General features: G+C 34.9%; 1 protein-coding gene across 5 annotated transcripts in view; it reads left to right on the plus strand.

The window, feature by feature from the left end:
* Positions 1–27,071, plus strand: part of MIPOL1 (mirror-image polydactyly 1) — a 343,108-nt gene that overhangs the window by 221,575 nt on the left and 94,462 nt on the right. For all 5 annotated transcript variants that reach the window (XM_013046227.2, XM_004773315.3, XM_013046226.2 and 2 more), the window contains one exon: positions 10,200–10,294. In XM_013046227.2, the coding sequence (XP_012901681.1) occupies positions 10,200–10,294 (95 nt within the window). The remainder of the gene's footprint in view (positions 1–10,199; positions 10,295–27,071) is intronic.

The raw sequence follows: 27,071 nt of genomic DNA on the forward strand, positions 1-27,071 counted from the left end.
ATTTTGGTCTGCTTATTAAAAGGAACTAGATCCCTAAATAGGAAAGAATGAAAAACATTTATACAAAAATATGGCATATATATATGGCATATATATATATATATAAGTTAAAATTTAAAAAGGAATTGATAAAATAAGAAAATAGAGAAACAACCTGAAAGACTAAAGGATAAAAAAACAAAAAACCCACAAACTCTATATACTGTTTTCCCCAAGAGCTGAAGTTTTGCAGTTCTCTATGAACCGTAAACCTGGTGTTAGCCGGTTGTTCCTACTGTTCTTCTGGGGGAGAGACCTATTGTATTGATTTTCAGGTTTCCTTACCCTGGTGGAATTGCACACACCCCCCCCCCCGCCAGGGACCAGGCTGTGTGTAAGCAGCTCTGTATTGCACTCTGTGGCACTGTTTTACTCCCTGAGGGCTTTCAGCACCCAGGTTGGGGGAGGGATGAAAATGATAGCATGCCAGTCTCTAGCCCTGGAGCTGAAGGTTCACACACACACTCCACTCCCCACCTCCCAATCCCCCACCCCCACTCTTCAGTGAGCCCTCACAGAAGAGCAGTCAATCACTCTTATCTCTCTGGTTTCCATCCTAACTCTCTGTTCACCCATCCTGTGACCAAGTGTTTTTATTTCAGGCATGTGAACCAGTCTCCAGTCTACAAACTTTACAGACTTCTGTGGAATGGACCCATGCTCTTCCTTCCAGGGAAGGAGGGGTTCTTGCCACACATCTTCCTTTTGCTGGACCTCTGCCTAGAGAGCAGTCACTAGACCGTGTAGTGGTTCAGTTTATGGGAACACAGAGTGGAAAGCCAGGGCCTAAGCACCTGGACTCACTGCTTTCAGCCTGCTTCCTGCTCTGATTCTCTGCCACATTCAGGCACCCCATTCTTTCTGTGACCCTAGGGGTCCTGAGACCACACTGTCCTGTCTAGAATTCTACCTCGGTTCATCACCTGAGCATCTTTAAGCCAGGGACATCCCCATCTGTAGCAAACTTCTAAAATGTCCAATTTTGTGCTCCACTACTTTATAATACTTTATAGTAGACTGCTTAAGAGCTCCCTCCTCACTGAGGTTTATCTTCCAATATAGTGCCCCAGATTCACATCTCCATACTTCCTATCTTGCAAAAAGTGGTAGCTTTTCTACTTGCAGAATTGCAGCAATTCTTTTCTCAGGCCTCCCATTGATTTTGCAGGTGTTCAGAATGATTTGATAACTAGCTAAATTCCAGGGACCAGGCAAAATTTGGGTTCCCTACCCACCCCCATCTTAACTTCTAGCCATGTGATCAAAATTCTTACATAGACAACCTTTACATTTCCAGTACTTTCATAAAACAATGTTAAAGGAAAAAAAAATACCGTAAGAATGGTTATAACCAAAATTTTACTTTATTCTTTATATATTTGGTTTTAGACTAGACAACCCTACAGTAGGTTGTTTTCAGAGAAAAGCTTGCAAATGCAGTCTGAAACCTCAATTATTTCTATTTAAAAGCAGGTCAGGAATATTGTGAAAATAAATAAATCCAGTTAATATACTGAATGTAAGAATTCTAAATGTTAAATTGTGAAAAAACAGATTGGTCTATTTTTGATGGTATAAGATGTGCTAAATTTCAATGTAAACTTATCCTTCCTGCAGTGTATCCAAAAAGCGTGGGGACACTTTTGCTGTTAACCTAGCAGGTCCTGGAAAAACTCTAATTTTCGTGTATTACGAGACCACAGAAAATAAAGGAAATGTTGCAAAAATTTTACTTCACAAAAAAATTGGAAATAGAACCAGAGACAAACCCCTCTCCAACAGTAAGAAAACAGATGGTCCACAGCTGCACTAAGGACAAACATCTACAGAAATACTCTCATCTTTAGCTAGGATCCCGATTCCTAGAGCAGGAAGGCTAGGTCACTGAGCCAGAAATTCTAGCATTAATCCAGGTTTCTTGAACTTTATTAAGAATTGTTTCTCCTGGCTTCCTGATGAAATAGGCACAAGTCCTCAAAGGAAGGTATCCTTAACTTAGTCCAGTAGGATCCCACAAATTATCAGGAAAACATTAAATCCCAACCAAAGATTAATTAAACACATGAGGAAGAAAACCCTTGCTAATGACAGTCAGCAGATACAATAACTTCCAAAAAAGAACACACAAACACAACAGACAATCCATCTAAAGAATATAGAATAGCCATGTTTGAAATGCTTCAGTAAATACTTAAATAGAGTATGAATCACAACCATGAATAAATCAAAAGCATTTTCTAGGAAACACCATGCAAATCTGGAAAAGAATCATATTCAAGTTCAAAATAAAACAAGAAGTTTTTGAAGTAAAACATTCTAGATAAATGTCAGATTATATACAGCTGAAGAAAGAATTAGGGAGCTGGAAGACATATTAATTGGAATGTATCTGAAAAATTACCCATAATACAACACTAGTAAATAAAACCAATATTAAGAGATATAGAGTGAGATAATCCTACAAACCTTTAATTAGGCTCCTCCCAAAAGGCGAGAATACAGACAATCCTGGAAAAGCATTATTAGACTGGAAAAATGACTGAGATTTTTTCTAAAGCTGATGAAAGATATTCTTCCAAAGCAAGATAAGAAGGATATCCACACCTAAATCACATTATAATGAAATAGAATTCTGACATCAAAGAGACACTTATAAAAGTGTCCAGCCAAAGGAAAAAAGATTGCTTTCAAATGAGCAACAGTTAGATTTACAGATGACTTCTCAACAGAGCAATGGACTTCAGGAGACATTGGAATAATGCTTTCAATGTGCTGAAAGAAAATACCTGCTAATTTAAAACCATATATCCAAAATGAATATCTCAAAGAATGAATATGAAATAAACATATTTTAGGCAACAGAGGGAAAAGTTGGCAGAAGGAGAAGCAGACTCCCTGCTGAGCAAGGACTTTTCCCCACTGCCCCCGCCATGTGGGATTTGATCCCAGGTCTCTGGGATCAGGACCTGACTCAAAGGTAGAGGCTCAATCAACTGACCCACCCAGGTGTCCCTATAAGGTTTTTTTATTTGTTTGCTTTGCTTCATATGTAATAGGTGAAATCATGCCTCCTTGACAAGGTGGTTTCCTGTACTCTGCAATGTTACCATGCAAGCACACGGTTGCCATTAACCACTATTAATTCCTTTTTTCCTTTTTTCATTATATGCCCTGAAGAACCTATTCTAAAACTTGATTTCAGATATTTTGTCTCATTGTCTTTAGAAACTATTCATTTTAGACAGATCAAATGTATTGAACATGTTGTTGCATTTCCATTTTTCACTTTTTCTGACATTATCTGACATTCTAACAATATTATCTGACAACATTAACCAAAAACTTACATAGACCAACATGTATTCTGGGCTCTGTGTAAACCTGTCACCTCTGACACTCGAGATATGTAATCTGCAAACTGTGGCCTCTGAACCAAATGACTGTTTCTGTAAATAAAGTTTTATTGGAATAAGCCTTGCCCATTCACTTGTATAGTGTTTAAGGCTCTTCTCACACTACAACAACAATTGAGTAGTTGCAAGAAAGACTATATGGCCCACAAGTCTAAAACATATTACCTGGACTTCAGTGATCATAGTCTAGACTACCACATAACTCAAACTGATACTTTAAGCACAATCCTTTTTCATTTTATTGACCTGTTACTTGGGACAGTGCTATTTCTTACTGACATCAGTTATTTCCACAGTAGTTTTACATCCATAGTTCAATAGAGTCTATTATACAGCTTACATACTTGTTCACTCTGATATGGCTATTTCAAATGATAAGTTATCTCATTTTATCATTGCCTAATAGTCGTGTGAGATGGATATTATCCACCCCATTTTACCAATGAAAAAATTGACGTTCAGAGGCCCTAATTCAGAGTCATAGAACTACTTACCGGTAGCCAAACCTAACTTTGTCCGTAATAGCTGTGCTGCGTTCTTTCTGGAATGCTCCTCTCCACCTCCCTTCTCTGTTTTTTGAACTCAGCTCACCCCTCACAGATCATTGTCTGCTTATGAATATTTTGATTTCTGCTTCCAATTACAAATTGTTTTGTTCCCTTTCTCATGTCAGACCATAGATGACTAGACACTGCATATAAGAAAGACTGCTTTTGAGTCCGGAACCTGATCATCCTTGGTCTGAAAGTTCTCTCAGTAAGACAGGTACTTAAGGTAATAACCTCTTAGGAATTGTCTTTTTTTTTTTTTTAAGATTTTATTTATTTATTTGACACAGAGAGAGAGAGAGATCACAAGTAGGCAGAGAGGCAGGCAGAGAGAGGGAGAAGCAGGCTCCCCACTGAGCAGAGAGCCCGATGCGGGGCTCAATCCCAGGACCCTGAAATCATGACCTGAGCTGAAGGCAGAGGCTTAACCCACTGAGCCACCCAGGCACCCCTAGGAATTGTCTTTAAAGAGCAATACACTATGTAATATACTGTTGTAAGCAATCCCAATTTTCCTATGAAGAGAGTGTGTAATTGAAATCCAGTCATTTTTATCCTTTTCATAGTACCTTTCAATTTTTTATATCCTTTTGCATGATAATTAGTTACATGTCTTTACTATGTTTATAACCTGCTTCTGAGGGTAAAAAGCCAAATACTAGGATGGCTATAGTCATATTATTAAGCAATTTTCTAATTTGATGTATTGTTGGAACATATCTAATTAGATTCCTTACAAATGTGTCCGGTAGTGTAACATAGTCTATATGTTATGATTACTCTATAAAACAATTCTACTAAAATGGTTAACATATATTAAATTATGCCATATTGAAGTGTGGTCTTGTATGGTAGAATAGCCAGTGTTTTTTGGATACTTGTATTCTAGTTTCAGCTTTCCTTCTAACCAACTATGAAATCTTGGACAATTTCCAAATGTTTCATTAAATATATATTAACAACAATTTTCTCACCTATAAAGTTGGCGACTGTATTACCTCTAAGATCCTTTTCAGGTCTAAAATTATTTGGCTCTGTGATTTAATTTGTACAGTATGTTTCATTATTTAGCAGATATCACACTTAAGATCAAATGCCTTGGTTCTCTGATAAAACCAGATTACCATTAATGGTCTTGGAGTTACCAAAGGAAGGCTTAATTATATTAGACTGTTACAATTAAAAACACATTTAAAAAACACTAAGATTTTGAAGTAAGATAGAAATGGTTTCTCCACAATATCCATAACAAATTCTGTTCAGTGATGTAGGTGGTGTACTGTTTTGTCTATCATTCTAAAGTACTAGATAAGAGTCTAAGGAAACAATGAAGTTCATTTCTAATTTGGCAGCAATACAAATGGTTGTCCTATTTAGATGGCATTGCTCAATGTATAGTTTTGGGATGAGCTTTTCAATTATAAGACTAACCTAACATTAGTTAACCAACTCTTTTTCCAGTCACTAAAGGTAAATAAGTTTTGGGTATATAATGTATAGCATAGTAACTAAAATTAACAGTACTGTATCATATATTTAAAAAATTTTTTTAAAAATTTTTTTATTTAACTTTTAAATTTTTTTTTCTATTTTAATTTTTTATTTTTTATAAACATATATTTTTATCCCCAGGGGTACAGGTCTGTGAATCACCAGGTTTACACACTTCACAGCACTCACCAAATCACATACCCTCCTAAGAGAGTAAATCTTAAAAAGTTCTCATCACAAGGAAAAAATCTGCAACTATTTGAGTTGATAGATGGTAATGAAATTTATTGTGGTAATCATTTCACAATATACATACATCAAATCATTATGTTGTAAACCTAAAACTAACACAGTGTTAACTGTCAATTACATCTCAGTAAAACTGGAAATGAACAAAAAAAAAGGATAATGGTACAAGGAAAAACAGGTGTAAGGAGAAGATACTAAAGATATAAAACACACTGTGATTTTTCTGTAAATTTCTATTTATTATCAATAACTGTTATCAAGTGATATTTTGATTCCATTGCTTCACCTGGAATTAGTTCAGTTGTTTATCCCAGGTGTTCTAAGCAATACCTTTTATATGTTGGGAATAAGTATGAAAGGTAGTTGGAGGACATATAAAATTCTGGAGTATTACCATTGAAGATTCCAATGAAAATTTCAAAGTTTTCCTTATTTGGAAAACAAAAGAAAGGATCAAGAATGTTACAGTTCTCTTTATTCATAAGAAAAGGACAAGGTATGGTTTTTGTGTGTGAGTGGAGTGAGGAGATGAGGAAAAAATCTAAAACATATGCCGCAGGCCAGAAAAAGATATTTTGGTATTGCTAAGAAGGGAATTTTATTGTTTTGGAGCAGGGGAATATATTAGGTTAAAAATCATTTCACCTGACTGGCTCAGCCAGTAGAACATCCAACTCTTGATCTCAGGGTCTTGATCTCAACGTCATGGCTTCAAACCCCATGCTGGGTATGGAGCCTACTTTAAAAAAATAAATAAAATATTTAAAATACCCATTTCACATTTTAACATTGCTGTATGCTTATTACAATGGATGGTGTCTTAGAAGCATTATTGGCATGATTTTTCTGCATAAAATTATAGTGTTTTAAAGTCAGTACTATCTTAGATTCAATGAAATTTGGTGATAAGTTCATAAGATTTGTTTAGAGAGTTGTAAAAATATAATTGTGATTATATATGCTTAGAAAAATTATTTGTTACAATAGTAAAATTAGTGGATTTAGGAGGCCATGTTTTAGTCAAGAAGACAAGTGTTTTTAATAGATAAATTTTGGTGGAGTAAACAGCAGAATGTTTATATTAACTACTATTAGGGAGAGATGAACCAGCAACACAGTTTAAGAAATAGAAGATCCAGCTAATGACTAAATACAATGTTAACTCTCAGTTGTTCCCATTACTAAGACTAAATACATACATGATTCCCAGTTACAAGAGTCCATGCCAAAAACTTAGGTGAAGTTTTGGAGGAATTAGAATAAAGAACAAAAAGAGCAATTATATGTGGAAAGGCTTGAATGATACATAAAAAAGCAGCATGCTCAAGAGTATCTGGTACATCTCTGCTTGTCCTTTTCCCTGCAAGTGTGGCTAAGATGTATGAAAGTTAATCAAGTGCTTGTGAACCCACACATTGGTATTACTTATCAAATTCCTAAGTAAATACTTTTGTCTGTCCTGTTCTTGAGAATACAGGTGAGCCTAGCACATATGTGTATGTATGTGTGTGTAAACATATCTGTTAAATGTTTACATATATTTACATATGTATATTCCAGAATGTTATATAGTCTAGCAAGTTGCTTAATTTTCATTAACTTCAATTTTATCACCTATAAAATAAGGATAATTGGAGTTATCTCATAGGTTGTGTGGATAGACTATAGGATTTCAAGCACTTGATAAAATGCCTAACCTGTAGTAGGCATTCAACAAATGGCATTATAGTTAAACACAGATGCTTTCAAGTTACATCAATTTAAGTAGCAAGTTTGGCAGCTTATTTGTCATGTATATAAATTATAATATAGTGTGTATATATATATATGTAGTATATATAATATAGTGTGTACAACTTACATAAAGTACAGAAAGGGAAATTAGAGAATCAATTCCATTTACTATAGTACCAAGAATCATAAGATACCTAACCAAATAATAAACCAAACAATAAATCTAATGAAAGAGGTAAAAGATCTGTACTCAAGGAACTACAGAACACTTATGAGAGAAATTGAAGAAGAAACAAAAAAATGGAAGACCATTCCATGCTCATGGATCAAAAGAATAAGCATTGTTAAAATGTCCATACTGCCTAGACCAAGCTATACTTCCAGTGTCTTCCCGATCAAAATTCCACTGGCATTTTTCAAAGAGCTGGAACAAATAATCCTAAAATTTGTATGGAACCAGAGGAGACCCCAAATCGCTAAGGAAATGTTGAAAAAGAAAAACAAAACTGGGGGCATCATGTTGCCTGATTTCAAGCTTTACTACAATCACTTCTCAGCCTTTTGGCTAAGATCAAGTGTCAAGCTTTACTACAAAGCTGTGATCACTAAGACAGCATAGTACTGGCACAAAAACGGGTGCATAGACCAGTGGAACAGAGTAGAGAGCCCAGATATGAACTCTCAACTCTATGGTCTAATCTTTGACAAAGCAGGAAAAAATTTACAGTGGAAAAAAGACAGCCTCTTCAATAAATGGTGCTGGGAAAATTGGACAGCTATGTGTAGAAGAATGAAACTCAACCATCTCTTACACCATACAAAAAACAACTCGAAATGGATAAAAGATATATTCGAAATGGATAAAAGACCTAAATGTGAGGCAGGAATCAAAGTCCTAGAGGAAAACATAGGCAGTAACCTCTTCAACATCTTCAACCTTCTTTCAAGATAGGTCTCCCAAGGCAAAGGAAACAAAAGTGAAAATGAAGCTTTTTTCAAAAGCTTATTGCAGAAATTTCTTAGGCAGAAATCTTCATTATGGTGTTTTCCTACCAGAATATAGTTGGTTTTGTTTTTGGTTTGGGAGGTGAGGTTTTGTTTTGTTTTTTTTGCAGAAGTACCAGGTTAAAAACAAACAAACCAAAAAAAACCTTCAAAATAATCATCTAAGGTACTTAGCATTGTCATATATTTATTTAGCAAATTCTCTATTACCTGTCCATATTTGATATTCCTTAAATAGATACAAAAGGATGTTTGACATTTTTTAAGTTGAATGTGATAGGTCCTTTTTGTGTGGTTCTTTTTGACCATTAGTCACAGTGGGTACCTGTGTCTTCCATGTTACCATTTCAGTCACATTTTATACTTTATTGAAGATTAACAAACCTGTCAATTTTTGACATAAAGAACCAGCCACTATTTTCAGATGCTTTTTAATAATTTTTGAGAATGTTTTACCTATAATTCTAAAATGTGACATGTTAAAGTAAGCACTCAAACATCTTAAATTTAATGATGAAGTAATTCTTCATTAGGTTTGTTAGCCAGATAGAGAATAAATTATTTTAACCTCGTTCCTAAAGTTATATCTAAAGACATGAATTGTTGCATTGTTTTTATTATTCTCTATTATTAAAATAGAAAAGTGGCATTGTCCAGTGTTCACTTACATTACACTAATTAAATTTCCTGTGGTCAGGATTTCAATGTGTCTTATAACATGATTCTTATGCAAGAAAATAATCCCAGTGAAATAATATGAGTTTAGCAAAATTAGTGAATTTCTGCCTCCAAACTCAATCACTTTTTAATTATTGCCATTAGTGTAGTTTGTGAGGTGTTTGATAACAATTTGCTCTGTGTTACCTATCAAAAACCACTTGAAGTGAAAGACAGTCTTTTCATACATATCAAATGTTGAATAAACAAAACTGAAAACTGACTTACCAATACTGTATTTTAAAAGTTCGGTTGAAAATTTTTTGGCTATGCCTGAAACCCAGTGGGAAAGACGGAAGTTATCAATTCTTTTAAAACTCTAAGTTTGAACTCTATCAAAAAACTGATTACAGTCCCTTTAAATTTGTGTACTATAGGCAGAGAAAAATAATAACATCCCTTGAATAAAATACCTCTAACATTCAAAGATTGTTGTCCTACTTCCTTGAGAGATTTTTGTCCTGCAGAAAAGGAACTGAAAAGGTTAAGTCCTATCTGTAAGAATCAGATTATAGTCCTGTGTATTTTTTTTCACATTAAATATCAAAGATAGCTTAACAACCTATTTAGAATTTTCTGGGTTTTACTATTAATAAAGTTAAAAGAAAATCTGGTGTGATCAGGTGGTAGAGCCACATTAAGTTTGTGTGTGAAACTCCCATTGTGCTTATCTCTACTCTAGATATTGCTCTGAACCCATGTTCCACATTCTGAATTCTGTGTATAAAGTTAAACATTGCAGAAGGGCATATATCTGATGGTACAGATGAATAAGGCTGAAGTTGAGTAATAAGCAAACTTGGTAAATTTAATATGTTCTTGTCTTCAATATGTCTGCTATTAATATAATTTGGTTATTTTGTGGGAAATTATGAGACACTGCTAAAAATACCTGATAGATTTTAAAACTACCACAAATTTAAGGCTCCTATTTATACTACAATACTGTATTCTAACATATCAAAACTAATATTAAATTTCTTAAAGTATTAATTACTTGCAGGCAAAGTTGTTGGCTATGCAGCAAGCCAGAGAGACTGCAATTCAACAGTACAAAAAACTGGAAGAAGAAATCCAGACACTTCGAGTTTACTACAGGTAAAATTCTTTTTTAACCTCGGCATAAACAAATGTTGTTGGTCAAGCCCTATTGAACTATTTCCTCATCTAAATGCCACCTCTGAAATGGTATATATTTTTAAAATAGTACATGAATAACAGTAATAATAGCCTTTTGCCAATTATAATATAATATGAGAAATTTATAAAGGAATGCTACTGAAGGATTTTTAACACTTACTTAATTTATGCTCCAAGAGTAGTTGTGAAATTAATTCAGTAGGTCACACTGACATTTTTTAATGAAAAGAACTAGAATAGAAAATGTCAGAGTGCATCTCCTACAGTAAGGGTAAATATTGTTTTGTGATACTTTTGTTTCGGTTTTGTGTTGTGTGAGAGAGAGTTGTGTGTATTGGGTTTTGTATAAAATATATATTTTTTCACAGTGGATCATGGTTAAAAAAAAAAAGGGTTTGAAAAATGATATACAATATCCTTTATGTTCTCTGATACTTAATAAGAGTAAAAAACCCTCAAGTCTAAAGTGTAAGAATTCACTAACTTGGGCTGTGAGTTATTGAAAGATTTTCTTTTAATTTTGCCCCTTCTCAGAATAATGTTGTTAAGTACCAAAAGATGCAATTAAATAAAAATCAGTTTTACTGAAATAGTTATGAAAGTATTATGTCATGATATATTATTATATTCACACATGATTATTAATACATAAAATTAATATGTCTAACAGCAAGTCTATTAACTATAATTTCAAAGTAGTGATGACTGTAATGGTATTTTGGGGATAACTGCAAACCCTGAAATGTGATGTGAAAACACCAGTGGTTCCAATGGGTGCAAATTTTCAAGAACTGCTACACAGTACTGCTATAGTTTGTTGCCTGTGTTCATAATTGTAAGAAATACAGTTTACACAAGAGTGAAAAATAAAGTTGAATTTTTTTTTCCTCATCCCAAGTTGAGAATGCCTGCTTTAAAGCAATGTTACTGGCATATTGTAGTTGGTTTATTATTATGAGTTGAATTCTGTCCCTCGAAAAAGATATGTTGAAGTCATAACCCCTAGAATCTCAGAATGTGACCATTTGGAAGTAAGTCCTTAAGAGAAGCAATCAAGTAGAATTGGGTCATTAGCATGGGCTCTAACCTAGTATGATTGATGTTCTGTAACAAGGAGAAATTTCGACACAGAGACACACACATAGAGGAAGTCTATAGAAAGACACAGGGAGAAGACAACTTTGTGCCAGGCATCCACAGGCCAAGGAATGCCAAAGATTGGCAGTAAACACCAAAATGTAGAAGAGGCCTCGGGGGATTCTCACCTATAGCTGTCAAAGAGAGCATAGCCCAGCCGACACCTTGATTTTGGACTTGTCGGTTCCAGAACTGTAAGACAATAAATTTCTCTTTTAATCCTCCCAGTTTGTGGTTCATGTTATAGTAGTCTTGGGAGTTAGTGCAGTTATATAATATGAAGTATGTTTGATTGATGACTGACTGGGGAACCATTTGTCTGCAGTTAGAAGCAATGTCTGTGTGTGATCATATGGGTAAACAGAAGCTTGTTGGCTAATGAAGACATACCAGCCACTCACCCTTTTCTTTTTGTAACTATACAGTGTATATGAAAATCCTTCCTCCATACTTTACACCAATGGATTCTCAACTATAGCTGTGCATTAGAAGCACGTGAGGAGCCTCTCAAAATCCTAATCCCCATCTCCTCCTAGGCCAACTACATCAGTCTCCTGAGGTAGGACTAGGTTGTCAGTGTGTTTTAAGTTCCCTAAAAATTCCCACATGTATTCAAGTTTGAGGGATGTTGCTTTACAAATGCATTTCAGGTAGCTACATGGGGAATTAGGGTCTCGGTAGAATAATAGAGGCATATATTAAACCCTTTACTAGGACTTAATGAATATTGTGTGATTTGTGCCCTTGGATATTTGCAGTGCAATATGAAGTAGCTTCACACTATTGTTAAGGGAGGGTTTCCATGGAACCTTCTCTTGCCATCCTTGTGAGATAGGAGGCAAATTCTTGTTGATAAAGTGACAGTGTCCAATAATTCTAAGAAGCATATGATAATCTTACATGAACAGGCATTCTTTTCTTGAAAAACGAACCTTGATATCAGTTCTTAATGCTCCTTTTTACTGAATTACAGAAGATTACTGAAAGATTTTTTAAAAATTGTAATGCTAAAATACTTGTTTTCCAAAGACTTTTAATCTACATGAATATAACAGAGTTAAACATTCTCTTCTAGATAAAGAGTTAACAATTGTTGGCTCCAAGATACACTTTATATGTACCCCTGTCACTGCTGCTTAAAAAAAAAAAAAAAAAAAAGAGCTAGGAGCGCGGTAAAGCTACTGGGATTTGCGCTTAAGACAGTCCTGCCTTTTGTGACTTATATAAATGAACCTCTCCAACACCATTTCCTTTTATGAAATTAGAATTATAGCACCTACCTCATAGAGTTATTTCAAGTATATACAGTTCTTAGCACAGTATTTAGCTTATTGTTAGTGCTCAACCAACGTTAAGATAAATTTACTTTTATACAACAATGTCAGTGAGGTAGGAGTAGAATTAAAATGTATATTACTGAAGCCAAAGGAGATTTAAAAAAAAAAAAAAGTTGCTAAATGGTTAGGAAGATAAGGAGAAAAAGTGTCCTTTTTATTGAAATTAGGTTGTCATTAGTAACCTTCACAGAATTTTAACAAAGCAATGGACACAGAAGACAGTGTTCTGTGAACTGAAGATTAGAGATCAAGAAGCATAGTAATTTGGACAATAGAGCGGTCCTTGAAGAATAATCTTGAATAAGAAAGACATTAATGGTAGCTTAGAAGAAAGGAAGATCGGCTAAAGACTTTTGTTTTTTTCTTTTTGAAAAATGGCAGATATTTGAGGCTGCATATGACTAATTGGAAAGAGCCAATGGAGAGAATTGTTATGGCTGGAACAGGGTTCCTACAGAAATAGGAAGAGGTGGAATTTAGAATCTGCCAAAGCATTTTCCTTGAACAGGAAGATGGTCATCTTGGGCTCACAGACAGGACTCAAGGAGATAAGCTGTGGGATAGAAATAAGTTTCAGTTCACAATTTTCCTGTAAAGTGAGGTTCATTGTGCAGAGGGCAGGAGGCTTTGAAAGGGAGTGAGAAAGAGTAGCTAAAGGGAAGGGGAAAGAGAACTGAATTAAGGCAAGAAGAACACGACCAGCAGTCCGGAAGAGCCAGCTGGGCAAAGATGCTACCGAGGAGTATGAGTTCCAGCTTGTACAGCTGCATAACTTAACAAGTTCAACTATCTTGTGTAGTAGCACAGAAGGGAGAGGATTGAAATGATCCAGGATTACAGGTTTGCAGGACTGATACGGTAGATAGGAGAGTTGTTGAAACTAAACCAGCAAAAAGTTGTTTAAATGATGAATGATAGTCTAAGCTAAATAGAGCAGGAAATAAAACTGAAAGAACATGTATACCAAGAGAGAAAAAGAAGGAATCAAGAAACCCTAAATCTTGAGATCAAAGAGCAAAGGCAGTGGGAATTAGAAAATTCAAGAGCTAAAAGGATCAGAGGTTGTAGGCAGAAAGCGGAATGTTGCTGTTTAAGATCTCAGAGGTGAAGCACTCAGTCTGAGCACTGACCGTATTAAAAGCACTGCCTTAGAAGTAGATGAAATGGAGAGCAGCAAGGGGATCAGTAGGTAGAAAGAAGTGAAAGATTAATGACACTAAAGTATTGAATACCCATTTTGGATATTGTCTGAAAATACTGGGTACTCACTGTAAGTGCCGATGACTGTAATGCCAAATAACTGAAAAGTAGAGAGATAAAAGCTGCATGTTGAAATAAACAGCTATATGTATCATATCAAACGAAGAAATCTGTATGGTGTGTGATGCACAGGAGAATGTGTGTGTCTATGAGGAAAGTTGCATCTTTCTAGATATTTCACAGAAGTGGAAACATACAATATTTTGAATATAAGAAGACCCATATTTCTATCAAAAAGGTACAGAGAACTTTCATGCAATGTTGATGGGGATAGAAAACGATGCATGTGCTCTGGAAAGCAGTTTGGCAGTTCCTCAAAATTAGACATGAAGTTCCTACGTGATCCAGCAATTCCACACATAGGTATATACCCTAAAAGAACTGGAAGCAAGGACTCAAAAAAACAGATACTTGCACACCAGTGTCCGTACCGTATTGTTCAAATTAGCCAAAAGGTGAAAACAAAGCAAGCCAAGTGCCCATCAATAGATAAATACATGAACAAAATGTGTTAGATACATACGGTGGAATATTATTCAGCCATAAAAAGAGATGAAATTCTGATACATGCTACAACATGAATAAACACATTATGCTAAGTAGAAGAAGCCAGAGGTATCTAGAATAGGTAAATTCATAGCCACAGAAAGTAGAATAGAGTTACCACTGGCTGCAGGAAGGGGGCATAGGGAGTTTCCAGGGACTAGGGGAGGAGAGAATGGAGAGTTGCGGTTTAATATGTACAGAGGTTTCTGTTTGGGATGGTAAAAATGTTCTGGAAATAGATAGTGGTAATGGTTGCACAACACTGTAAATGTACTTCATGCCACTGAATTGTACACTTAAAAATGGTTAAAATGATAAATTTTAGGTTATCTTACCACAGTTTTTGTTTTGTTTTGTTTTGTTTTTAATGTACAAAGAACATTCTGTGAGGGTATACAGAGATTTATTTAAAATAGAATAGGGTAAATCCCTGGGATATTAGACTCTGGGAAAGGAGAGGCAATTACAAAAAGAACAAAGGTAAAATTTCATGGGAGCTTCTGATTTAATTGATTCAAATGGAACTAAACAGTATTTCTTAGTCACTTGAATAGATGGTGGTTACAAATCCATACATGAAACACAACGAGTATTCATAGAGATATGTTTCTTTCTCACTTTCCTATGTTATAGAGGATAGGATACAGTTCCATTTTTATGTGAAGAAACCCCAGACTAATTCTGTAATCTCTGTGTGTAAAGAATTCCTAGATAATAAATTTTGTGTAGCAAAGTCTGAGAAAAAGTACATTTCAGTTATTCTTAAGTCAATTTTACACACACATATGCACAATGTGTATATTACCATGTCAGACAAAGTTATTCACCAACAACCAAGAAAAAATAAGCTAAGAAAAATAAAGAAATTGGACAGTAAGCTGGAGTCAGGAGCAAGTCTGAGTACAGCATGTATGTTTATACCACAAAACAGCAAAAGAATGAATAAACCTCAAGAGTAAGTCTGGCTCTCAGCTTTTCAACAGCCAAAGACAGGGAGGATGTCTTTGGCTGATCAGTTATCAGTTTTAGAGGTAGATTAAAATATGCTGATGACTTTCATTCTGCCTTTCCTTTAGTTCTCTCAGTTAGTGATAAGGACCTTATTCTCTTTCAGTTCTTTTCCAAAAATGATTTTGGAAATTTTATGTGCACTAAGAGCTACTGTTACTATAACCATTCCATTTCCCTGTATGGAAATAAGGAACTTGGAACTATATTTTTCTGAGCTTCTCTATTCTGTCTGTTGTCCTTTGAGTTTTAGAAGATTTTGAGTACTAGGAAGAGAAATGTTGGGCTTTCATTTTGTTTGGCCCATTTAGGGACAGGGTCAATGAGGTCCTTGGATAGAGATACTCAACCTAGACATTATAATTGACAGCTCTTTCATATTAAAGCAGGAGGCATAACAGAGGAATAGCAATAGGAAGACTTAAAATAAATTTCACTTAATTTTTTTTAAGGTTTTATTTATTTATTTGACACAGAGAAAGAGGGAACACAAGCAGGGTAATGGGAGAGGGAGAAGCAGGCTTCCCGCCGAGCCCAGAGTCTGATGTGGGGCTCAATCCCAGGACCCCAAGATCATGACCTGAGCCAAAGGCAGACAGATGCTTAATGACTGAGCTACCCAGGCACCCAAATTTCTCTTATTTTAAAAGTTTTTAGTAAAGCATTAGTGCCTCCTCATTGCTGTGCTAAATGCTAAATTCATTTGCAACAGCTTCATTAGTTTCAGTCTAAACAGCTTCACCAGGGAATGATCTTAAACTTGTAAGGTTTAGATTTGTATTTAGTAATGATTTCTTTCCTGTTATTATAAACCTGTAGAGCTGCATTCCTCAGTTCAGGAGGCATAATAATAACAACCTCTTTCTGATCGAGAGAATGCCTAAGTTTCAGTGTTTGCTGATTTTACAGTTCTTCCTTACATTTCCTTTTGCTTAAAAAAGTGGAAGTTTAAGGTATAGATAAGAATTAGATCCTGTTGTTTAGTGCCAGTAAACTAGGATTTAATATTTATAATAACAGCAGTTTATGTTTTAAGTTTATATTATATTTGTGTAATTCCGTGTTGGAAGTTGCGATGCCTTTCAGAACCTGTGGAGTTTACATCCCACATTTAGACCAAAAATATTGAATAGAATGCTCCATATTTTAAGGTGGTATGTTTCCCATGATTGTACTGGTATTTTCTTAATCATTGAAATCATTTCTTAGAAGAATACTTACATGTTTGACATAGTGAAAACTGGACTAAACATGAGCCCTACTAACAGGTTCGTAATATGCATTTCAAAGTTTAGAGGCCATAATATAGAGCACATGTAAAATATACTGAAAAAAAAAAAGAGATTCTTTATTTTTTCTGCATTCTTTTTCTAAATTTTATTTAGTATGAGTCTTTTATTTCTTAGTTACGTTTTTTCTCTGTGTATATGCCATCCTTAGCAATCAAAAGCATTACTGTCACTAAGATCTGGTGTTTTGTTTTGTTTCTTTAGTGGTGATGATAAGTGTTCCTTGAACCATACATACTCTCAGAACTACGCATTGATAAGACAATGACTGTGGCATGCAGGCTCTAGCCAGGACCGGCATTTTTCTCAATGCAACCCCTCAATGAGAGGGGTTGAACACTTGATCCTGATCACATTTGTTCAGCGTTCAAATCGGTTGTGCTAATTGGACTGCCCAATGACATAAAAAATTCTGTCACATAGTATTTTTGATAAGAATTAACTATCCATGAAGCTGTGTTATAGTACCATACTGCTAAAGCAGTAATAAAAAGAGCAAAAGACCTGAGTTCTTCCATTTTTGCTATTAATCAGATTTTTTTTTTAACATAGACAAGCCCCAAACTTTCTGTGATTCAGGTGTTGTTGTCGTTGTTGTTGTTTAAGATTTTGTTTTATTTATTTGACAGAGACACAGTGAGAGAGGGAACATAAGCAGGGGAAGTGGGAGAGGGAGAAGCTGGCTTCCCACTGAGCAGGGAGCTTGATGCAGGGCTCGATCCCAGGACCTGGGATCATGGCCTGAGCGAAAGGCAAACACTTAATAACTGAGCTATCCAGGCGCCCCTGTGTTTCATATTTTTAAACTTTGACACGAGGGGCTTTTGTAGTTAATAATAACATTTTGTGAAATTTGTCACCCTTTAATATGAGGTAGATTAAATTTTTGTTTAGTGATATTTGTTTGTTTGTTTCTTTATTTAGAATCAAGAACTATTGAGGCACTGGCTCAGTTAATAGAACATGCAACTCTTGATCTCAGGGTTGTCAGTTCAAGCCCCATGTTGAGTGTAGAGATTACTTAAAAATAAAATCTTTAAAAAAAAAAAAGCACAAAAACTGTCTTATATTATTAAGTTGCACCTGTTTTCAGGGCCTTTTTAACATACAGTTGGCTTCACCTTTACTAGTCAAACCACCATATATATTTGTTGGTGGCTCTGGGTGCAAAAAAAAGGAAAACTAAAACGAAGTTTGAAAAACAAAACACCTTAAAGTTTGTATTTTCTGTATGTCCAGTGATTTGGAATATAGTTATTAAAGATTTTTTCCTCCCTTCTCTTAAATTATAGAATGTGACATTTAGTAAGTTATTTCTGAATGTCAGTTACTTCACCTGTAAATGGATATCTGACCTTCTTACTGTAAAAATCAGTGAGAAAATACATTTAGATTTTTTTTAAAAGATCTTATTTGTTTATTTGACAGAGAGAGATCACAAGTAGATGAAGAGGCAGGCAGAGAGAGAGAGAGAGAGAGGAAAGCAGGCTCCCTGCTGAGCAGAGAGCCCAATGCAGGACTCAGTCCCAGGACCCTGAGATCATGACCTGAGCCGAAGGCAGCAGCTTAACCCACTGAGCCACCCAGGTGTACCCATTTAGATGTTTTTTAAAACTGTAAAGCATTGTTCAAGAAAATAAATTAATAGTCTACTGATAAAATTACTTTAAAAGTTTTGCTTTACTCAGATGTAAGACAGCTATTAAATTAGCAAAAGTGGGCTGCCTGAGTGGCTCAGTGGGTTAAAGCCTCTGCCTTCGGCTCAGGTCATGATCTCAGGGTCCTGGGATTGAGCCCTGAATCCTGCTCTCTGCTCAGCAGGGAGCCTGCTTCCCATCCTCTCTCTCTCTCTGCCTGCCTCTCTGCCTACTTGTGATCTCTGTCAAGTGAATAAATAAAATCTTTAAAAAATAAATTAGTAAAAGTCCTTTTCTAGTGAAATATTTTATGCTTCAGTGACTGTATCCAGAAGGCTATTTTTTGCATTGTCAGTTTTCACTGTTTGCTGGGCCTTATTCTAACAAGTTAAAAAGCAAAACTAAAATTTATCAAGTATAATTCTGCTGGTCTTTGTTTTTCAACCAAATGACCTTTACTCATCTTTTAAGAGCATTTAACAAAATATTTTGTCATTTAATCATCGTAGTTAGCAAAGGGCCCAGAGTTAAAATGGGTTTTCTCCAGGTGTTTGCCATCTATTAACATTATTTCTATTAGCTTAAGAAAATTTTAATTTTAGAGTTTGTTGGATAAAAAAGTATTTCCCTTGATCTTGGCACGGAATCACCATTTTATCGCCCCACAGGTGCCAGTTGCCTCATGCATAGGTGATCTTTCATTTGTCCCTTCTCACAAATGTAATCAGTGGCCAAATTCTGCTACACTTTTTCTTGCAGTGTCCACTACTTTTGCCTTCTTATTTCCCACAGTTCCTACCTTACATAAGGCTTGTACAATCTCCTGGCCAGGCTTTTCTTCCTACTTCATCTACTTGTCTCCATTCCTTACTCCTCTTAAGATTCCTGAAACATTATTTTCAACCTCTCACTCAGCCATTAACACTATTTAATGATACCACATTAGCTATACAATAAATTCCAAACTGTAACCTAACATTCATGAACCCTTGTTATTTCTGCCTCCTCTATGTCTGGCTTACTGTTCACCCATCATCTTTTGGCCTGCTGGTTTCATTCCTGTCAGTGGTCACCAGTGCCAGTACACTGCTTCACACATGGTAGGAACCCAATCAATATTTGTTGTACTGAATTGACTATTATTTGCACTCCCAAAATGAACCGTTCACTATTTCCTGAACACATCCACTCCAGTGCTTTCCCATATGTCTCCTATTCCTCCGGGAATACTCCATCTCTGCCTATCACCTTCTTATGGAGCTTTTAGAACACAATATAAATACCAATTATTCTATTAATCTTTTTCTTATATTTTCAACCGGAAATGATCTCATTTTACCCAAAAATTAACTAATTAACCAATAGTTCTTCACAATGGCTCTCACAACACATACCTCATGCTTACTTATATCATAGTTTTATGACTATTTCTCTTAATTCCTCTACCAGGGCTGCTATTCTTTATATACACCCAGGCCTTCAGTAAATATTTGCCAAACAAATGAATAAACAATGAAATTTAACACTAGATTGAGTTTCTTACGATGAAAATTTTCTTCAGGGTAGTAGTGTGTGTATAATGCATACAATTAGAATTCAATGATGAATTAAATATTTGAAATAGTATGGACCTAGTCCAACATCTTGATTAATCATCTGCATCTGTGTGGGGCAAAACAGGGTCTCCATGTAACAGAGTATGTTATCCGTCAGGAAAGTTTATTTTTTCCCAGGCCAACAGTATTCAAACTTGAAAACTGTTATTAGAAATACTTGTTTGAATTTTACTTTTTTTTAAAATTTACAATTAAAAACTGAAGAAGCAATATTATTATCATATATCACTGTCATATATCATGTTCATTCCAATATTGTTTCTTACAGTGAAAAAGTAAGTTAGAATCTTTCCTATGGATATTTTGTTTAGCCAATACATTATCTTAAAATATTAAGTTAATTGTCAAAATAAAAACTGGAAGATCTGCCAACATGGGACCCTTAATGATTATATCATGGTGTATATATTAATTAATTAGTCAGGGTGCTCCAGAGCAAGAGAACCAAGAAACTGTGTACATACATGCATTTGTAGAAGGTGGCCAGTCTAGAATATGCAAAGTAAGCTAGCTGGCTGGAGAGCCAGGGTAGAGTTGATGTTGCTGTTATGAATCCGAAGATGCAGAATTCCTTCTTCCTCAGGGATGTGCTTTCTTTTTCTTAAAGCCTTCACCTAATTGGACGAGCTTCCACCCGATCCACCACATTATGAAGAGTAGTAATCTGCTTTCCTCAAAGTCTACTGACTTAAATAGTAATCGTATGTAAAAAAAAAAAAAAAAAGAATGAAAGAAAGAAAAACTTTATAGCAACATCTAGATTGATGTTTGAACGAACGTATGGTACCATAGCCTAGCCAAGTTGACAAAATTGACCACCACACCTGTGCATTCAGCAATCAGCTGGGACTAAGTAGAAGCTACTTTTCACTAAAAAGAGCACATACTCTCTATTTCACCATATTTCCGATCATGCCTACTTCATGCATTTCAGACTATCTGCCACATTCATATAGGTATATAAGTTTGTGACCCCAGATGTATGTTGTAATCTTCCTTATTTAAAGGAGTATTTGTCCACCTATTACAAATGCACTGTCTCCTGGCTGCCTCTCTAACCTCATTTATTAACATGTTTCCACTCTTGCTGTAGCTATCCTAGTTCCCTTATTATCATAAACCTTCTAAGAATACTGCCCTCTCAGAGCCTTGACTTTTTTCTTTGCCTCAACTGATCTACCCTCCAAATGTTGCAAGACTTCTTCACTTTGTTCAACTTTCTGTTTAAATGTACCTGACCAGGGTGCCTGGATGGCTCAGTTGGTTAAGCGTCTGCCTTCAGCTCAGGTCATGATCTTGGAATCCCAGGATCCAGTCCCATTTTAGACTCCCTGCTCAGCAGGGAGTCTGCTTCTCCCTCTGACCCTTGCCCCTCTTGTGCTCTCTCTCTCTTATTCTCTCCCTCTCAAATAAATAAAATCTTAAAATAAATAATGATAAATGTACCTGACCATCTAAAATAGCCTACCTCCTCTCTGTATCATGTCATTACCCTCTACTGATTTTCTTTGTAATAGACGATCACAAATGACCCTATACTCTCTTTGTGGATGGTCTTCTAGAATTAAATTCTGCAAAGACAGGGATTTTGTGTGCTTACCACTGTATCTTACACCTGAATCAGTTCTTAGCATATCTTTAATGGTCAATAGAAGTTTTCTGAACATAGAAATGTATGTGTAAACATTGTAATATGTTAGAAACTTAACAACAGGTCATCCAGGAAATGGGACTAAGTGTAACAGATTTATTCTCTGGTAAGTGAAAGAAGAGGAAATTTTACATTGCATTTCATGGCCTAATAAAGTATTTGAAGCTTTTATGAGTATGCATTACTTTTGCATAAAAAATGAATTTAATTTAAAAAAAACACCTTTATCTATAACCTAAACAATATAAATTTGATACCTAGAAATAAATATCCATCTCTGAAATCTAGATCTGTAATGCCCACATATGTGTGTGTGTGACAGGAATTCATTTTCTTTAATAGATGTTATTAGTGGTGTGCTTTACAAAAAGATAAGATATATAAGAGAATGAAAATCCAGAGCAGATTCATTATGAATTCATTATGAATCTACATTATGGAATACGTTTCTATGAATGATAACCTCACTTATGTTTTAAGTTTGCCAAATATTTCAAACTATTTTTCAAGTACTTTACATTCCAGAAATTCAAACACTTTTAAAGAATAATATATTAAATTGATAAACTACCAACTTTAAAAAATGTATTAACTGAAACATTCTCTTGCCACTTGGTAGCAGCAGGGGCCCATGGCAGGTTAGTAAGAAAACAGGTGCCTTTAAAAAAAAAAATCCGATCCTGGGGCGCCTAGGTCGCTCAGTGGGTTAAAGCCTCTGCCTTCGGCTCAGGTTGTGATCCCGGGTCCTGGGATCAAGCCCCACATAGGGCTCTCTGCTCAGCCTGGAGCCTGCTTCCTCCTATCTCTCTGCCTGCCTCTCTGCCTACTTATAATCCTGTCAAATAAATAAATAAAATCTTAAAAAAAAAATCCAATCCTATGAACATTAGCTATGGCCAGAACTGACAATGAAAGGAGAGAATTACTTCTTATTTCAAAAGACTTCACTGAGTACAATTAGACTTAATTTAGCATATTTGAATTACAAATGTTTTTCTCTTCCTATATATGCCATATATATGTATGTTATTAATTCTTCAAAGGAAACTTTAAAGGATACTCTTAATGCTTTAAAGGATACTTTAAAAATTTTATTCAATATTTTTTAAGCTTTTTTTTTAAGTTCTATTCAATCTAAACTAGTTTAAAATATTTGACAAATGGAAATAATAGCTAATAATTGAAAACATTTCCTCAGAAACATTCTGATTCATTAACCATGGAAACAATAAATAATGATTTGATAATGTATAGAACAAGACATCATACACTGAGATCTTGGAGCTACTCTTGATTTCTAATGCCACTGTTGTCATAAAAAGCTTAGTAAATATTGACTGAGGATGAGGATGATCCCACAGTATTTTTTAAGACTGTGTGGCGCTGGAAGTCCAGGCCGAGATCCGGGACTTACTATTGTCATTTGCCTTGGGTCCTTTCCACCCTGGGCCTCTCCCAAAAGGACAAATGTTTACCTGCAGTTAGGCATTTAAATGTGTAAATATCCAGTCTCAATTATATACGAAGTAGCTCGAGTTTTCACTCGTTAAATCACAAACTAGTTTTTCTCTGAGGTTTAAATTGGTATTCCAAATGTTTGCAAAGGTCCACATAGGCTTACTTGAATGTTTTTCCCATTATTCCAAAAAAAAAAAAAAATTGTTTTATAAACTCAGGTCAATATAAAAATATTTTGTTCCTCTTATAATTCTAAACTCAAGATATTTATGAAACGCCTGAGTTTATTATTATAGTTTACTATTCTGCTTAGTTGTTAAGTTTTAAGTCTTGTACCGTGTATCTTGTTTCCTTTGGGCTTGGAAGGGTTTTATTTTATGATTGTCAGTGTTCTATTAATATACTTCCAGTCACTTCCCAAATAACTGCTTCTCATTAGGTCAGAAATAAGCAATACTTGTTACTACATGAAACAATCATGCTAGGGATTTTCTTTAGTGTTATTGACATTATTGATCTGATAAATATTTTAATGTACATTAATCCGTGGGAAGTTTAGATGTCCTATAGAGCTAGGCCAGCTGTTCCCAAAAAAATGAAAATTTTCTGAAACTTTGTTTATATGAAAAAAATGTGAAAATTGAGATTTTGTTCTGAAAGTTGAATACACCATTGGTTCATAATTGAGCTATGGAAGTTTTCTGATTTTGTTTGGTTTGATTTCACTTTTTTGAATTTGTTTTGTTGTATATGATTCAGAATTGAAATAACCATTTATCTAGTTTTTCTACTCTGTTACCTGAAAACCAAAGTTAAACCAAGGAGTCAAGTAGTATTAGTCTTTTTAATAGCTACTTCTTTTTATTTATAATTAGTAACATGATGAAAAGGTGACAAATAGACTTGAGTTATAATTCATTGAAGAAAACTTCATTTATTCTAAATCTGATTTAATTGGATCTTTGTTTATTATTTTATTTGTTATATGTTTATTTTGCATTTTTTGTACTATACAGTGTTTTAATTCAGAGCTGACATTATAGTAAGGAAGATGGTATAGATTCTAAGTGACCTTTGACAGGTAATTAACCTGTTTGAGCCTCAATTTTCTAAACTGTAAAATTGAAATTGTAATATTACCTGCCTCATATTATTTTTGAGAAAAATCAAATAAAATAATGCATGCCAAATGCTTTGTACAGTTGCTGGGTGCAGGCTTAGGTATTTAATAAATGTGAACCATTGTTATTATAATCTCCATGTTGCGTTTATATTGAGTTGTCATTCACTTTTCTTTGAAATTCTGTTAATATATTTCCACTTTTTTTTTTTTTTTAGTATTTTTTGACTCAAAATACAATATTGTGACTGTAATATGGAATTGCTTGGTTTTTCTTTAGGAACAAGTTTTCACTGGAGTTAGAGGTCTTGTTTTTTCCTTGTTGTGGGATACTTTAAGAAAATACTTAGTCAAAATGATGTGCTTGAACTTAGATTTGGCTCTTTTTTTAAATGAACAGTTTGTTTTTGGGAGTTGTTTCTTCATACAGGAACATTTTAATGGTGAGAAATCTATTGAGAATTAGAAAAATTAATAATTTTTCTTTTTTTCTACCTTATTAAAAATATTTTTATAAAGTTCACATTCAAAATATACCATTTCTCCCAATGTTTTCTATTAAAGCATCTGCCTCAGGGATGCCTGGGTGGCTTAGTCAGTTGGGTATCTGCCTTTGGCTCAGATCATGATCTCAGGGTGCTGGGGTCAAAGCCCTCTTCAGGCTCCCTGCTTGGTGGAAAGCCTGCTTCTCCCTCTCCCCACTCCCTGCTTGTACTCTCTGTCATTATCTCTCTTTCTCTCTCACAGATAAATAAAATCTTAAAAAAATAAAAATAAAGAACTACCCCAGAAAATAATAAATATGTAATTTTAAATCTATTTTTCTATCTTTTATCTTGGAGTTTGGTACATATGTTATCTTCTTTAATCCCTTCAACATTCCTTGTGAGGTATTATCCCTTTTCAGAGATGAGGAAACTGAAGCACAGAGCCTGAACTTACCCTGGGTCACATCAGGGCCAGTAACAGAAGTTAAATTATTACCTGACCCATCTAATACTTGGGCCTTTTACTTGTGTACTGGACAGTTCCCCCAGCCCCGCCTCTCTCAGAAATACTGAGTTTAGCTGAGGCTAAACTGGTACTTCAGCATTATTTTCCTGATTTGGATGTGCTTGATAGGTTTGTCACATTAAACACACCTCTCAGGCCACGTTAAAGACAAGTTAAAACGGTGAAAGAATCTGACCTGCTTAGGAGTTTAACGGTCTTTGTCTGTGTTCAACTGAACTATACAAATTACAACCGCAGTCAGTGTCTGGATTTATAAATAGACTACCTCTGAGTTTTTTTAGAACCTTTAAGCTCTAGCATTATATCATATGTCAGACTACAGAAGGTAAATACTGTGCCTGAAAGTAATTTTATCCACATAATCATTTATTTTATTTGCATGTTGTAGTATTATATTGTTTTATCACTGCTCTAGCGCAATCACTAATGTAACATTAACCATACTAGAAATAACCGTTAGCCAAATAGCCATGTTTAGTTTAATATGAATTTATCAAGAGCCTACTGTATACTAAGGACAGTGCAGTCTCACAGAAGGGAGAAATTATTATAGACTGAAATAGATGGTGTTTTAGGAAATGCTTGGGAATTGAAGTATGAACAAACAGGATTCTGATAGAAAGAGAGGAGGAGAAGGAAGAGCATTCTAGTCTGCAAGAACAGAATAAACAAAAGTGAAAAAGTTGTAATGCATATAATGTGTTACATTATGGAATTGAAAGGAGGTTGGAGGAATTTGAAAGCTAGCATGTGTTTAAGTTTGATCCTGAATTGCCTATGGATATAGCGTCTTGGAAATTAACATATTACCCAGCAATTCCATTTCATTCTAAACAGGTATTCCAACAAAAACTTGTATACTAATGTTGATAACAGAGTTATTCACAGTAGCCAAAAAGTGGAAAAAATCAAAATGTCCATCAGCTAATGAATACATAAACGAAATATGATATATCCACACAACAGACTATTATTCAACCATAGAAAGGAATGACATACTGATACATGCTACAGCATGGATGAACATGCTAAATGAAAGAAGCCAGAGACAGATGTTTATTTTGCGTGATTTTTTTTAGTGTGAAATATCTAGGATCAGCAAACTCATAGACAGAAAGCAGATTAGTGGTTTCCAGGGGTGGAGGTCCTGAGGAATGGGGGAGTGACCACTTAATGGACATAGGTTTCCTTTGTGGATGATGAAAATGTTCTGGAACTAAATATTGATGATAGTTGTATAACATTATGAATATACTGTCACTAAAGTATATTTTATGTTATGTTTATTCTTAAGCATACACACACACACACACACACACAAAACACTAGCAAACTTAACCCGACAACATAGAAAAAGAATTATTTACCATGACCAAACAGGGTTTGTCCCAACAATGTAAAGTTGGATTAACATCTGAAAATCAAGAAATGGAATATACTTTGTTAGTTTGCTAAGGCTGACATAACAAAATACCTGAGACCAGGTCGCTTAAATAATAGAAATTTATTTTCTTAGTTTTGGAGACTGGAAGTTCAAGATCAAGGTGTCAGCAAGATGTCTAGTATCGCATCAGATCTTTCTCCTTGATTTTCAGATGGCTACCTTTTTTCTATGTTGCAGCATGGCCTTTCCTCTGTGTATACATATCCCTCATGTCTCTC

Source organism: Mustela putorius, unplaced genomic scaffold (genome assembly GCF_011764305.1).
Source record: "Mustela putorius furo isolate JIRA1106 unplaced genomic scaffold, ASM1176430v1.1 tig00003898_pilon_pilon_pilon, whole genome shotgun sequence".
Classification (NCBI taxonomy): Eukaryota; Metazoa; Chordata; class Mammalia; order Carnivora; family Mustelidae; genus Mustela; species Mustela putorius.